We start from the raw sequence: 16,853 nt of genomic DNA on the forward strand, positions 1-16,853 counted from the left end.
AACTATGCAGAACATCAAAGCTTATTTCAACATCTGCGGTACACTGAAGTTCTTAAAATTCAGAGCATTTTGTGTTTAACAGTAGCCCTTTTTAAAAAAGTGTTCTTGGAAGCAAATTTATTGCACCAAGGTACCATAGTTTAGGAAATTAATGAACAGTAAAAAGGTCAAACACATGTGCTTTCCTTGTGCTTTGAATGAAAATACCCAGGTGATACAGTTCAGTATCTATTTCGACTGTAAACAATATGCTGCCATAAAATACAAAGGGCGTTTTCCTGCTTGCGTTGTAACCATCATTATTTTCCCTTCCTTAGAGATCCTTTACTGGAAAGGGATGCCTTCACTGGAAGCAGACAGCTGACAGAGTACTGACATACTTGCGCTTGAAAGCAGTGTTACTCTGTAACGATTCAGCCACCTTGCAAGTAAGCCAAAAAAAAAAATTTAGCAATCCCATGGAAGTGGCAGAGCAAGCCGGAGTCACCAAGAGACAGGAGCTGGCAGAGTTCCACACTCCCCAGCTCCTCCTCAGGTCCTGCTTAAATGCATCTGCCTCTCCTTCACAGAAGCATTAGGACATCAGCTTACAAACATGGTCCCTTCCCACAGCCTGAGCAGAGACAAACATGTAGGTGACAAGAGACTGATTTCTACAACAGAAACCTGCATTAGCTACAACTGACTCTGTTTATTTTCCATTGCTGAAAGGAAGATATGCAAGAGCTTCTAGTCTCCCTCTGTCTCTTCTACTCTCTTCCTTTTTTTTTAAATTTCTTTCTAGTAGCACATATAAAATGTATTAATGCAAACGGCAAAATATTTCTTACAATAACTAAGCTCTGCTCTTTGGAGGTGACCCATGTTTCTCACTTCAGCTATTATTTTTCTTAGAGAGCAAGGGCAGTTTTGCTTTATTTTGCTTTTTTTTTTTTTTTCCTGTACAAGCCAGTGTGCAGCTGACCACATTTCTTTATGCCATTTCAAATGAGAGTAGCTTTGGTGGCAAAGGCCATTTTAGCTTCACTTACCTTCAAAGGTGTTCCTGTTTCTGAAATGAATGGTTTAACAGGGAAATGTGCTGATAACAAAGAGTGGAATGGATACATCCAAGAAAATACACACACAAGACCAAAACAACACAAAAGAGAGGAGATTGAGGGAAAAAAAACCCAAAAAACAAAATCAAAACCACTATGAATTCTTTGAGTAGAACTGACGAGGGTCTCTCAAAGTGAATTTGATTGCTCATGGAAAAAAAGCCTCCAAAATACGGAAAGATGCATCGAAATGAAAAGAAGGGGAGGGGATCTTTTTTTGTGCCCAGTTCCAAAAAAAAAAAAACCAAAACAAAACAACAGTGTGTGTGCATGGGGAGGGAAAAAAAAAAAGGAAGGAAAAAAAAGAAAGAAATGGGCCAAAAGAAGCCACAGAAAATGGAATTCTCACTAGAAAAATTAGAGAGAAACTCCAGCACACCTTGTGCGTTGTACATGCTGACAGAAGGGTTGTTATAGACCGCCGTTTCCCCGAGCAATGTATTATAAGGGTTGTTAGTGCCATGAGGACGAAGCAGAGCATTGGTTATAAGATGATTAGCCATGGCTCCTGGAGCAGCCCAATAGAAAGAAAGAGAAAAAAAAACAAAACAAAACAACAAAAACGGTCAATCAGGCAAATGTGGTATTAAAAAAAAGGGAAAAAGAACATTCAGAATGACAACAGTTGAAATAGTCCTGATTACAAGCAGCCAGCTAATTAGACTTGGAAAACTGTATGCCACTAAAGCAGAACAGATGTTACTGACAATGCACAAATCCAAACCAATGCAAAAGAAAATGTATTAGAAAGCAGATAAGCTACATTTATGGTGGTTCCTCAGTTGCTTGGAGTGTAAGCAAGGCTATGCTCACATGCTTGCTACAAAAAAAGAAAGTAAGACAGCAGCCTACACAATGTGGGGGCAAAAACTCTCTGCAAAGTGCCAGATGAATGAGAAAAAATAATGACTAACAGAAACCAGCACATTCGACTCCCACTATTGGCTAGGATAACTTATATTGGCCCTTTGCAACATATCTACAGTCAAAAAGCAGAATTAAAAAGAAAAGATGGAGAATGCAGACGCTCTGAAGGCTCTTGGCACTTATCAGAGGGTAGCATATTTTCATGTTTAAGAGGACAAGTTTCACTTCAGCTACTGCTCAGGTATCACCATCAAGCAGATCCACAAACACTCAAATCCATCCTTGAAGGCAAGAGTGCCACCGCTCTATCAGGCACTTTGAACAGGAGCAAGAGCAGCCACACACATTTGAAGACTCTCCATTTCCCTGTAACCACCCTGTTTCCCCACTCCTCGACCTCTCTGCTGTCATTTCCAAGCACTCAGCCAGCAGTTGTCCTCCTGCTTCAGTTTATCCCTTGGAGCTGCAGCCTTTGGACTTGTGTTTTTCAGGATCATCACAGCTTGGCAGGTGGCTGCCAAGACATACCTTGATTCCTTTGCAAGCATCAACCCATGAAGGAAAGCCTTCTCCCCACCTTTTACATGACCCATTAAGCCTTTGCTCCAAATCTCCTCTGGGAACCAAAGAGATGACCGAATCAAAAACCAAGACCATTCCCACTATCATTTGTAGAGACCTAGAGCAGCAATACTTAAGGGCACACCATGGCTTTTACCTCCAGTGTTAAACTGTTAAGACAAAAACTTTCCACCAGGAAAGTAAGTCTTTGGCAGGGCAACTAGAGATAGTCACCACAGGGGTGTCAGAGGGCTCATGATACCTGGCTGTCACTAACGCCTTATATCCTCAGCCCAAACAACCAACCAAAAAAGCCAGTCCCCATATGCAGCAATCCTGGCAGGGATGCCTTCACCAATGGCTGTGGTCTGGAGACCCTATTTACCTCTTTTAGGGGTAGAGGTGGCCCTGTGGAATGGCACTCAGTCTTTCCAAGGCATGTGGGAGTCTGGGTACAATCTCTTCTCTGCAACTCATTACCTGATTTTTATTTCAAGGCAAACTCCATTTGTTTGCCTTGAATGGAGTTGCTGAGGATATATAAGCCCCAAGGGTCTCTGGATGGTACAAATCCCCTTAGTGACAAGCTCTCTGAAAGCTCACACCTACTAATTATTTAAAAAAAAACAACAAAATAATCTGGCCAAACCTAAGGCTAGATGGAGGCCTCTGGAGCTGCCTCCGGTGGTGCTTGAATGTTGGCCTGGTTCCATTTCCTGGGATGGTGTTTCTCCATGTCTGTGCAGGCAGAGGAGAGGGTAAACTGCTCTCCTGCCTCTCCCTCATCCTCCCCCAGCCTTTCTCAGCCCCAGGCATATGGCCTTACTGGATCACTTAATCAGGCTTTTGAGCACAGGACAAAATAGAAGGCCGTACTGTATGGGGGCTGCATGCCAGGGAGGCTCCTCAATACATGCAGCTGGGAAAAAAAGACTTGTTTTCTCTCACCTGATATTTTTGTTTATGCTGATGGAAAGCAAGATGAGCTGCTGTGTTTGGAAATAAGGAAACAAAGCTGTCTCCTGTAAGAAAACATTATATGAATGCTTAACTAGGCAAACTTGAATTTAACTAATAGGTTTTAATCAAGCCAGGTTATAAAAGATTCAAAAAGGGACTCACTTTTATTCAGGTAACAGGAATGTCCAGAGTTAATATCAGCCATAAATTCAGAAGTGATATAATCCTTCCATTTGAGATTTAACCCAATCTCCAACTAAGTCCCTTTGAGATTTAATATGGAGAAGAATATACCTGCCCACATGGTCCTGAATGCTTTAGCTTGAGGCATTTTTAAATGGCAACTGCCAGAAAGAGCATCTCACTCAATATATCCCTGGCCTGATCTTGTATAGTGATCCCTAGCAGGCGGGAACAAGCTGATTCTACCACAGCTGGGCAGGTTGAGCTGTTTCACATAGGAAATGCTTTCACAGCAAGACAAGAGAGGAGAAGGGACCAATCTGTGTCAGCACTTAATGCTTTGCTTGCCCATGTTCACCAGGGTGATGGGCTTTGAAATTCGCACAAAGCTGGCTCTTTCTGGCTGTTAGAAACTAAACTGTTTCTGACAACTTTTTTTCACAGATATATGATCCTGACTATAAACTTGGAAAAAAAGTTGGAAATACAGAGTAAGTAATTTTTTGCTCTCTCAGGTATGTAAAAGAGGAGGCTTGGTAGAACTAAACAGTCACTCATTCCTATATGCAGCTACTAAGCAAAAGCACGGCATCTTCTGCTGCCTTCTCTCTGGATTGCTAAGGGTGTTAAAATTTTTAAATTTAATTATCAAAATACCACTTTTGATGGTAGTGCTGAGTAATTCTCCTGATGCAAACTCAAACCAAACCCACAGCTAACATATTCAGATATCTTTCCATACTTTCAGAAACCAAACAGGACCCTAAGCGCTCTGCAGCACGTTCCCATTATGGTGGGGTGGCCATGGCAAACTTCACACTCTTTTCAGGTCACAATAAATATTACCTTTGGCATCTTAAAACCAAAAGGATATGTACCTTGTTTTCATTAATTTGGGTCCTTGCTCTTCCCTAACTGCTTTGGAGCTGCAACATTCCCAGGCTCAAAGGATGCTGAGAGAGAAGGACTGCATTCAGGCTCCAAAAAGCCTACAGTTAAAGCTTTAGGTAAAACAGTAACACACCAAACAAATCTCCATTATTGGGTTTCTCCTTCCCAGGAGGGAGAAAAAACACCAGCCATCCACTTAAGAATTATTCTGCCTTTTTCATAACATTTTATCATTGCTATAGCAACCAACAGGATTATTAGGATGAGCAGATTAGGTCTGCAGACGAGGCATAAGCAGAAGGAGCAGGTAGACTACCAGACTATGACTCTCTTTGCATGAAACGGCATTGGTAATAAACAGCCAACACAAACCCAGTAAAGCAAGCATGGGATCAAAGCAGCATGCTTTCCCAAAATACCACATGAGAAAGAAGAGAGGTGTATCCTGCAGTCCCACATGTGGGGGTGCAGCAAAGGCTGGATGCTCAAGTTCTGAATCCAAGGGTAAATAGGTATCTGAGGACCCAAAAAGCAGAAAGAGCAGCACTGCAGGTGCCCATCAACTACCCTGAATCTCCTCTCCAGCAGAGTACTCTCAAGATGTGACCCTTGGCAGCTGCCTGGCTCAGTGCTGGTGATGTGCTTGATATCCTCAGCAAGCAGCAGTTGTTCATCACTTATTTTTATTTATTCACTTATGGCTGGATCTTTGGCTCTCAGCATCTGTGGTGAGACACATATTTATCCCAGCAAATCTCACAACCCTGTGGCATCCTTGATTCCCTATATTTCAGCAATAATACTCCCAACACAAATCCTTCCTTTTCCACCTCCTGAAGCATCTGAGCTCAGCACACAGCCACCACTCTATTTGCTTTAGTTAGGATGACTGCCTTCAATTTGGCTGTGTTGAAACACCTTCGGTTCTGCTAGTTGAAGATACCCTCCTGACAGCAAATGCTCTCCATTTCTACATCCCTATCGTGTTGTGTACATGTGGGAGCATGAATTTGGAGCTGGAAAAAAATTGAGGCTTCAGACCCACAGGTTCACCTGGGCATCTCCTTCTTCTGTGTGATGAGATCATCACAACCAGCAAACATTTAAGAGAAGAAATCACAGTTATAAAAAAATATTCCCTACAAGCACACCAGTATAATTACAGTTTCAAGTCCCCTTGTTTCCCCTGATATTTAACCACAGCTACCAGGCCAGCTCTGATACCCAAAATTACATTCAAATTTAGGTTTCTGGCAATGCCAGTGCTCAGTTCAAGGTTTCCTGATGCTGGATTTCCTCAAGTGAAGGATTTACAGATTGTGATCATGAGGAGAAAGAAACGATGCTTTAACAGAAGGCAAGTATTAGCTGGGTAACATGCATATCATCCTGTCCCTTTCACAGCACAGGGGATCCTCATGATCCAGTTACCAAAGATCTGTCCTTTCTTACTGGGTTTGAAAGGCTATGAGAAGCCTGTGCATCCTCAGGATGCATAGGATCTCAGGGGAAGATCTAGAGAGTTGCACTTCTGACTTGCAAACTGAGAAAATCTGACAGGGAAACCAATCACGGCAAAGAAAACAAAAATCCCACATTTTGACCATTACTGTAACCACACAGAGAAGATTCAGATAACTACAGTTAGCTGCTTTGTGTGCCTGTGAAAGTAGGCATAGTTTTAATGACAGCATGCAACCAAATGGTACCTTTTTCTTCTCTTTCTAACACAGAAATTGATGTCCTTGATGCAGGACAACACTGAACATAGAAATAATTTTTGGGAGAATTTGCTATTATGACTGTAAGGGAAAACTGCACCTTGTTAAACAAAAGTGTGATTTATCCACTCACTGAAAGCAAATGATAAAAATGATGATGACAAGCACATGTTGCCAGACCCTGGACTACATCATTCAGGAAAAAAATGCAATTAATCTTTTGTGGGCAGTTGGCTGACAAAGCCACACAAAGGCATTTAGGTTAACTTGAATCATCTGCATGGTCTACTGAACAAGGTGGGAAATGGATCCAACTGCTCCTCCAGACCTTCTGAAAAATGATGTCATTTAGTCTGGCTCTACCAGGCTGAAATGGCTTGAGCAGTGCTCCTTTAGCTGGCATCATCTGTCCACATAGGTAATAACATCCTCGTGTATCCTCTTCTTTGAATTTGGGTCTTTGCAATTGTATGCCAAAATTAGCTCTATCCTGCTACATGCATTTTAGCAAGGTGGAAACTCACTGAGGATGAGGAAATTTGCCCTATTTCCCAGCGGATGTGCTAGATGTACAGTTTTGCTGAGAAAGGGGACCAAACCAGCTAACATGTTACACTGAATGGACTAGTGAATCAGCTGAATGCTTTAAAAATGTCCATACAAAAATCAGTATTTTCCAAATGAAATGTTTTCGCTGGTTAGGGCACTATCTGTAGGAAAGCTGACTTTGACTTTTTCATATGATGTCATCTTTTCACTAGAGTAGAAATAAAAATAAATCACTTAGAAAAAGCACATCTGAGTTGCAACAAAATATTTTATTGCCTCTGACCCAGCAGTCCCAAAATGTAGGTGTCGGTGTGATTTTTTTTGCTTTTTTTTTTTTTTTTTGCTTTCAGAAGAAACAACCAATACCAAAAGCATGTACTGCTGTGTTTTCGGTCAACCTTCATCTATGTGTCTTCTCCCCATTTTGCCAAGCATGCAGCTCTCTTCTCACAGGAATAGGGCACAGTGCTATACTCCTGCCTGCTCTTCTTCCCGAATCACCCAACTTATCTTGCTGTTCACAGCCATCATAAATCAAGTCCCTCAGCTTCTCACGCTTCATATACTTGAATTCAGACCACCCTGCAGAGACAAGCTACAGCCAGAGAGAACATGGACCATTCCCTAAAGGTACTGTGATGTCTATCAAGGAATACAGTTTAGCTCAGACATCAATGGTATGGTTAGCAACGAATTCTCTCTTAAGTGTCCGTTAAAAAAACTCCACAACACATGCTGCCTTACTCTAACAAATAACCCATCTGAACTCAAATGTTACTGGAGAAGCCCCTCTGCCCTGATTTCAGTTTGCATATTCTGTCTGGTTCTGTGTATCACTTAGCATTAGCTTACTTATTCACTTTACTCCCAGGGAAAGAAAATACATTCAAAGTAGGTTTGTAGGAGTCTAAGCTCTAATGTTCTTTGTGATTTTCCTTACAGTGTCCTTTTCTGTGTTACACGCAGAGTTTTCAAGCATTTAAAAAATTCTGGTCTTCCATGTTCACTTGCAATTTATTTCAACAATCAATTCAATTATGAAAAGTGAAATCACACATATTTGCTGGAGGACAACAGGTATTTTCAGATCTTTTCCTAGTTCCCTCCAACAAATGCTCTGACACTTAGATTTATTGAGCTGTGTTCCTATAATAGCCAACAGGATTCAGTTAATAAACTTCAATAAACCTCCCTATTAAATTTCTTTCAAATAGGTTTGTTGTCACTTGCAGCATCTAATCTATTCATTGAGAAGCTATTAATACTGACTTCAGTGAAATGGAGTTTCAGCAAATGAGGTTGTTAAGCTCTGGGCTATCTTCTGCCAAATGAAACACTCCATGCTTTTATGTAGAGACAGGGGAGGGAAAGAATTTCTTTGCCCCTTTTTTCCTTCCTTTTTTCTGCAATGATTTCAGATGACAAACCTCTCTGGATTACAATCTAAAAACTACGTTCAAAACACACAGCTAGTCTACACCAATTTATAAATATTTGCCTACTCACTGATTCCCTCTCAACTGCCTGGAGCAGAAACATTGGCCCAGGATGTGATATTTCTTTTTACCAACACTACCCCCTTCCAAGGATTTATATCTCACAGTACCTTCACTATACAAACATGCATGATCCCTAATTTTTTCTGCTTATGTTTATTTCTCATTAGATCTTTTATCCAAGATGTGGAGAGCTCTGCCTCTGGTAGAAATCAGACCATACTTAATAGGAATCTATACAAGCAGCCATGCCTTCTTTCTTCCTCCTTCACAGTCATCATATTACAATTGCTCTGCAGCAATACTCTGCTGGATCTAATACTCCCCAAAGCCTGCTCTGATTTCAGAAATTGCCTTGCCCTTACTTTTCTTCTTTAAATCTGATCCACCTAATGACTGAACTTCCAATTATATGGCTGTCAATCCTAAAATCAAAGCCAGTTCATAATATCTCCCAAAGGAAGAATGTCACGTCACTCACTGAAATCGCTGCAACAAATCTCAGCTAACTCAGTTCTAGTCTGCAGAGAGGCAAAATAAACTAGAAGACAATCGACAATGGGATTCATTTTGCATGTAGGCAAAAATAGGAATTAAATTCCCTAAGTTTTGATCCTCAATGCAGAAAATTGTAATTTTCCTGGCATCAAATGTATGGCTGATTTAAGAAAAAAAAAAAGTAAGGAAAAAGAAAAAGAAAAAGGCTGCTGAATTTCCCTTACAAACAGAAAATACTCTGCTGTCATCCCCCTGAAATTTCTCTCTACTTCACATGTGATTATCAGGATGGCCCATTTTGAGGCTAGATGTTGATATTTAGCCAAACCAGAAGCTGCTTAAGATGGTTGCAAATATTTATGGATTGCAAACAGCGATCCCTCACAGCTGATCATGTGCAATTGCATGTGGACTATTCCCTCCAAATATGCCCTCCATCTGGACAAGTGACCCCAGGAAGGGGTATCCATAGGGTTAGGGGAGAATATGTGTAGTCTGTAGGGTTACAAGAGGGAACAGAAGAAGCAGAAGGGCATGGTGGATGAATTCAAATAGCTTCATCAGGAAAATGCCAGTGGTGGTGAGATGGAGAGTGGAAGGAACAACCTCCTGCATTTGGTAAAGTGGAAATTTCAAAGTTCTGATATAAATTGTCCACACTACTTCTTCTGCAGGCTCTCCCTAATGTTGTGAGCACTGCTACAAGCATCTGTGGTGCTGGGACAGCAAGCACTCTTGAACACTGATCTCCCTGGTAAAGAGCAGAAGCCACAGCATTCAAGAAACTGTGACTGAAGGAGATGCTAGAAAATAGCCTGCATGCTAGCTCTGGATGATGCCACACAGATGCTGCCAGGGACTCCTACCCTACTTCTCGACCACTGATTTCCACTAAACATATAGGAGGCACTTACCTCTAAAAACTATTATCACCCTCTAAAGAGGCAGCCTGGACTGAAATGGAATAGAAACCAAACTTCTAAATGTACTCTAGAGGCCTGAGGAAATTGGCATTGCTCTTGCTGTTTGTGGCTAAACCGGAGGCCTGCAGGTTCCAGGACTGAATTCCTTGAAACAAAAACTAAATTTCTCAGGACTGAATGCTTTGCTTGCCACTGGGAAAGGAGATGCTTGAAGCAGAGATTGCTACATCCCTCAGGTTCATGCAACACCTTGCCCCTAGTGACTTTGCAATGGTAGCAAGGACAGTGTTAAACATCAACACCTCTCAGCAGTCTTCAAAAGTATAGGTTCTGGGGGAAAGTGCTGTGTCTTAGATTTAGATCATAGATTTAAAGCAATGATGATGAAGAAACAAGATTTGCATATTGGCATATGATGGTCTCTGGATGTCCACAGGCTGCTGCCCTTATAGGAGCCACGGGCTCAACTTTGAGAAGTCCTCTGCATTTATTGTCCAAAACTCACTTTTTCTGAAAATAGACCACAAAGGATTTAAAGCATCTCCAGGAGGAACTCAGATTTAAACAGACACACCGCTTGCTCCACACCACATATGCAGTCACACAGTGATGGTACCCACAAGAGCAAAGCGTCTGAAGGAAACAGCCAACTGCAGGCACCTTGGAGTATGTTGCACTAACCCCGCACAGTACCAAACCCAGTACCACAGCAGGAACAAGAATATAAGAAAAAAAAGTGATCTGACAAACTTGAAAACATGTTTAAAAATGTCAGTGGTCATCACTAACGCCATCTCCCAACTTGCACAGCCAAAACTTGCAAAGCTAAAATGGAAAAATCCTCACACCCTAAAACCATCTCTGAAAGACATGACACAAAAACTGACTGACATCACAAGAGAAACTGGGGCACTGTTTGCTGGAACTATAAAACCAAAACAAATGGAAGGAAAACAGAGAAAATATTTACTATTCAATATCTTTAAACCACAAGAGCCATAGGTGTTACTCAAAGCTGGTAAGAAGTGTTTAGACAGATTGTGATAGATCAGTTGATGGCGCCCTTTGAATATCTTATCTAGATGAGTAGAGGCGTTTCCACCTCTCCCAGATATTGGCTGCTTGTTTATTTGTTTTATATGCAACATAAATTCAGCAGAAATCTGACTGGTCATATCAATCCATCAATGACTGAACAAGCACCTTAAGAAAGACTGACACATGACAATGGTAGCACTTCCATGGTCCAAATTTCCACCTGCTTTCTGCTTTACCTAGTTATTGGCAGCAAAGGGTCAGCATCACAAATGGGCTATAATGAGCAGCAATCACTCTTTGAAGTGTACCAGGGACGGGGTTTGAGATTCCCAGGGGAATCTTGACTTGATTTTACTTTTTCCATTTTGTTCTTTCCTTTTCTTTCTCTTTTCACCTCCTCTGCTTGTCTGTCCTTTTAGTCACACCAAACTGTACCCCATTTTCACGGATGTATTGCCAAGTTAAGTCCAGATCATGACACCCACCACCCCTGCAGAGAGCTAAACCAAAGCATCTTCATCTTGCAATATCGAGATGCAGCCCCTGTCTCTGAGCCCTAAGGGAAGATTTGGGGAGAGTGACCCAAACCTGACTCACTGCACTGCTTCAGCACTAACCTGCAGCTCCCATCTTCTGGAGTGGCAGTCTTCTACCAAAGGAGGAATTTCACCTTCTACCGTGTTTTCTAAATAACTGCTTCCTGAAAATGTAAGATAATATGGCCACCTGAAGATAATTTAAAACTTCACCCACCCTTCCTGCAACACACACAGTTGTTCCTGCTGAGTTAACAGCACAGATACAATTTCAGCCTGGAAATCACAGCTTAATTATATTTTTGAGTGGGTGGGAGGAATTTGAGGGAAGATTTCATTTAGGAAACAATCAGGTCTCGGTTGGGTTAGAAATCAGGATATTAATGTTCTTCATTTTAATTTTCCTCTCTGACTCAGATTCCCACTGTTTGAATTTGAGCTCAATTTGTTCCGTTCATTATGAAGAAATCCACATGAATTTGACATTAAACTGATTATCTCTGAAAACAGTAGCAATAATTTCCCTTTTTCCTGTGTACGTTTCAGATTAAATCTTTGTGGTTGATATAAAAACGCAAGGGAGAAATAATAAAGCAAAGGGAAATCAAGTATTTATTCTGGAATGCTACTTAGAAGCTGAGGTGTGCAATGGCACTTGTGCATTTGGGAAGGAAAAAGCAAGTGGCAGGGGCAAACTATATCCCCATTTCCATTTCCCATTTCAGCTCATTTGCATGGGAACAAACAGGGAATGAATATGGCTTTCCTAACCAGGAATAATATCTGTTGTGCCAATACTGGGGATCTTAGAGCTCTGTGATAACTTTATGATGGGGTTTACTGGCAAAGGCAGGCCCCCTCATGAACAGACCCTCAGGGCCACAAGGATGAATTCATATTTAAGACTCACTGTCCTGTAGTAAGAACTGCCAGAGGTCCTAGGCTCCAATCCTGCATCAGCTGTTGGGATCATGATGACCCGTGATAGGCCTTAATAGCCCTGATGAACCCCTGGGGACCTACAACCCCTGCTTGGTCCTGAGCACCCAGTCCTTGCCTTGTGTCTGTCTCCTGGGTGGAGCTTGGACCTGGATTATAACCCATTTTCCAGCCCTGTCTCTGCCAACATCTCCTACTGCTCTGAGCTGGACCCTAGACATGGTTCATCTCTTTATCTTGTCTGCGGCTGTGGATGGACCCTGCAACCAGCATCCAGCTCTGTTTGCTGGCTTAAGCTACTGTGGGACCACATCCCATTAGTGAGGGCATGGCTTGTGCTTGATTTCCCCTCAGCTCCCAACTCTTCTCCCTCATTAAACAGAGGGAGTAAGCTGCTCTTACAGCTCCCTGCTGTTTCTCGTCCTTCAGACAAGAAGGTCCCTCCAGGAGGCTTCTGTGGTTGAGCATGGTGGGGATGATCTGCAGTACTTTGGGTGTGATGGGACATAGAGCATATATGTGCATAGCCAAGACAAGAGGCACACATACTCCTGTTTGTATAGCAAGACTGCTAATGGAATAAACTATTAAACTTGCTGTCCAGTTTGCAAGCCATGACTCTGAGCATTACAGTGGGAGTACAGCACTTGAGGCACAAGGCAACAGAATTCTGGAGTAGTTTCTATTTTCAAAGAAATCTGGTGGCTTTAGTCCTAGTCTCTTTATCTCCTCAAAGAGGAAAAAAAAACCCTAAAACCCCAAACATTAAGACACAGTAAGCTTCACCACAAATTAAGATAATGTTCCCTTATCTGTTAACTTGAATGGCTATACATAGCTCTATCAGTGCATTTTCCTATAACAAAGCACTGCCTCATACTAGTGACAAACTTTCTTTGTTTCTGCTGCTCCCAAGCCCCAACAAAACCAGGAACACTCCTTTCTTTAACAGATAACTTCCATTTTTTTCTCTGGAAAAAAATATCACACCCTGCCCCAACTTGAAAACCTGAAGACTAACAAAGTACCATATAGCTCATGATGATTTCTTTTTTCTCTCCCAGTTGTCTCACATCGAAAGACAGTAATTACTGTATTATCTCTCACTTAAAAATAGGCTGAAGTCACATTGCTGTTTCTGCTATTACTGCTTGCTTACAAGGCTGTCTCAGCTGAGCGCTTTTGACAATCATGGTCTGAAGGTGCCAACAAACCTGTCCCTCATGTTCCTGAGGTGGCCACTTGGACATACTCAAAGCTCAGGCCTGTGCTGCACCATCAGAACCAGCAGTGCTCATGCTTACAGTGGTCCCTTGCAATCAACTCTTGCCATTATCACCATTCTGAGAGACACCCTGTTTTCCCTTGCTGCCTCCATCCACAGGTACAGCACAGGTCCATGATTAAATTACCAAAGCACAGCAGAACTAGAATAACAGTAATGCTGTTAACTGCTTTTAATCGCTAGCTCTTTTCCAAAACTGTCCTTAGCTTAAGTACCAAGACTGCTGCTACAACTAAGCAGTCATCTTTTCCACATTTCCCTCATGAGCCTAACACAAAGGAAAATTGTCTGTTGCTTTCTCTTTGTACCTTCTACTTTTCAGCCTTCAAAATAGTGTTTTAGCAAACAGTCCATCCTACATCCATCCCTTGTGGTCCAGTTCTTCAGCACTGCATCTGAGCGACTTTATCAAGACCACTTTACACCAAACACCCTATAGGCAAAGGGAGACTTCTTTTTTCTATTCACGAGGTAATCAGCTTGGTTCAGCTTCTACACCCTTGCAGATTTTCAGCTCTGGGAAAAGATGCAGAGAACAGGGTGGACGTGAAATAGACGGCAGAAACACCCAGCCAGACCCACAGTGGGAAAAAATTGGGCAGGGCTGTGGAGTAGGAGTGCAAGGAATTACCTGTGATTGTGAAAAAGGTCCACCAAGGTGCTTGGTGGCAGTCAGCACTAAGGGGAAATCCTGCCTGACCAATTTGGTGGCCTTCTATGATGGGGCTATGAAACTGACGGACAGGGGTAGAGCACTTGACATCATCTACTTGGACTTGTGCAAAGCATCAACACTGTCCCACACGACATCCTTGTCTCTAAATTGAAGAGACATCAATTTGATGGATGGACCACTCGGTGGATAAAGAACTGGCTGGGTGGCCACACACAAACAGTTGTGGTCAATGGCTCAATGTCCAGCTGGAGACCAGTAATGAGTGGTGTCCCTCAGGGATCAGTGTTGGGACTGGTCTTGTTCAACATCTTTGTGGGTGACATGGACACTAGGATTGAGTGTGCCCTCAGCAAGTTTGCTGATGACACCAAGCTGTGTGGTTCGGTTGATACCCTGGAGGGAAGGAATGCAATCCAGAGGGACCTTGACACGCTTGTGAGATGGGCTGATGCCAACATCATGAAGTTTAACCATGACAAGTGCAAGGTCCTACACCTGGGTTGGGGCAATCCGAGGCACAGCTATAGGTTGGGCAGAGAAGAGATTCAGAACAGCCCTATGGAGAAGGACTTGGGGGTGCTGGTCAATGAGAAAATGAACATGAGCAGGCAGTGTGCGCTTGCAGCCCAGAAAGCCAACCGTATGCTGGGCTACATCAAAAGGAGTGTGACCAGCAGGTAGAAGGAGGTGATCCTGCCCCTCTACTCTGCTCTTGTGAGACCTCACCTGGAGTATTGTGTGCAGTTCTGGTGTCCTCAACATCAAAAGGACATGGAACTGTTGGAACAAGTCCAGAGGAGGGCCACGAGGATGATCAGGGGACTGGATCACCTCCCATATGAAGACAGGCTGAGAAAGCATAGCAGCCTTCCAGTATCTGAAGGGGGCCTACAAGCGTGCTGGAGTCGGACTCTTCATTAGGGATTGTAGTGATAGGACAAGGGGTAACAGGTTCAAACTTAAACAGGGGAAGTTTAGATTGGATATAAGGAAGAAATTTTTTCCTGTAAGGGTGGTGAGGCACTGGAATGGGTTGCCCAAGGAACCTGTGAATGCTTGTCGTGGTTTAAACCCAGTCCGGTAACTCGTTCACTCACTCCCCCCCTTCTTTCTCTCCCCCTACTCCCGGAGGGACGGAGAGGAGAATTGAAAAGAATGCAACTCCCACGGGTTGAGATAAGAACAGTTTAGTAACTAAGGTATAACACAGATCACTACTGCTAGCACCAATAATAACAATGATAAAGGAAATAACAAGGGAAGAGAATACAACATCCCACCACCAGCCGTCCGATAACTCACCCCCCAAGCCCGACCCTCCTCCAACCCTGCAGTCTCCCAGCCCTTCCGGCTAACTCCCAGTTACATCCTGGACATGACGTGCTGTGGTATGGAATACCTCTTTGGCTAGCTTGGGTCAGGTGTCCTGCCTCTGCTTCCTCCTGGCTTCCCCTCCTCCCTGGCAGAGCATGAGGCTCACAAAGTCCTTGGCCAAACCAAAACATCGCTATCAGCTCTGTTCCCAGGCCGAAAGTCAAAACACTGCACTGCACCAGCTACCAAGAAGGAGAAACATGACTGCTACTGCTGAACCCAGGACAATGCTCCATCCCTGGCAGTGTTCACGGCCAGATCAGACAGAGCCTTGGGTGACATGGTTGAGGTGTCCCCGCCCATGGCAGGGGGGTTGGAACTAGATGATCTTAAGGTCCTTTCTAACCCTAACTTTTCTATGATTCTATTCTATGATCATGGGGTGGACTGACATGCTGCTCATTTGACAGTAGAAGAGGAAATCCACAGCAGTTTTCTGTTCCCTTCCTCCTGATTTCAGTGGTATAATAACCCCAAATCCACATCATTAGCAAGCTATAATGAGCAGCAAGGGGAAACAGAGCCTGAAACAAACATTTTGGACTAAGCTGTAATTAGATGTTACCTTAAGGAAATATCTGAAATGGTCCTGTAAGTCTTTGGAATCAAGTGTGAGTACAGTTTTCATTACAGAACACATTACATCAAGCAAGTTTGGGGTCATGCCCAAAATTCCAGGTATAATAAATGAGAATAACAAAAATAACATTATGGCCAGTTACTTTGGGGGTGGGAGGAAGGGATGGGGAGTAGGTAACAGAGGATCTGGTGCTGAAAAAAAGCCATAAGCAGTGTGGTATCTGCTAAATTGGAAAAATTCATATTACACGTATAAAGGAGGGATGCACTAACACAGGTAACATATTCCCGACCGACACTCAGGAGCTTCATAGAAGAAGAAGAGCGGATGGGATGCTGGTTATCATATAGTAATAAGGATAGGTAGAACAGTCTTGCCTGGGACCTTATCAAGCAGCAGGGGACCAAGAACACTGTAAATGATATCAGGGAAAAAAAAGGCTTAAATTGGAAAGAACCTCACTTGGAGCATGTCTCATTGCTTTCTGCTTTCATGACAGAAAAAAAACCACCACCTCAGCACTGGCCCAAGTCATTGTTGGGCCAGGACCTGAAGGATGAGATAATTCCATGGAGGAAGGATCATTTTCTCCCTGTTTTAGAAAGGGGGTTAATGTCTAAAGGCTCTTGGAAAAATACCAGTGCAAAAAGAATGTTTTATGTGGGGTAATACAGAT

The 16,853-nt window shown here is 42.8% G+C and overlaps 1 protein-coding gene across 21 annotated transcripts in view; it reads right to left on the reverse strand.

Moving 5' to 3' along the window:
- The window catches only part of ADGRL3 (adhesion G protein-coupled receptor L3), a 522,648-nt gene that overhangs the window by 14,079 nt on the left and 491,716 nt on the right, over window positions 1-16,853 (reverse strand). For 12 of the 21 annotated variants that reach the window (XM_061479312.1, XM_061479199.1, XM_061479213.1 and 9 more), the window contains one exon: window positions 1,480-1,608. The exons of 7 other annotated variants lie outside the window; for them this stretch is intronic. In XM_061479312.1, coding sequence (XP_061335296.1) covers window positions 1,480-1,608 — 129 coding nt within the window. Of the gene's footprint in view, window positions 1-1,479; window positions 1,609-3,476; window positions 3,551-16,853 lie in introns of all 21 variants that reach the window. 2 more of the 21 variants (XR_009747735.1, XR_009747736.1) reach the window with 1 other exon arrangement.

The sequence above is a fragment of the Pezoporus flaviventris genome, unplaced genomic scaffold (genome assembly GCF_033815535.1).
Source record: "Pezoporus flaviventris isolate CSIRO_AGI_PZ_B2104156 unplaced genomic scaffold, CSIRO_AGI_Pfla_v1 ptg000002l, whole genome shotgun sequence".
NCBI classification, from domain to species: domain Eukaryota; kingdom Metazoa; phylum Chordata; class Aves; order Psittaciformes; family Psittacidae; genus Pezoporus; species Pezoporus flaviventris.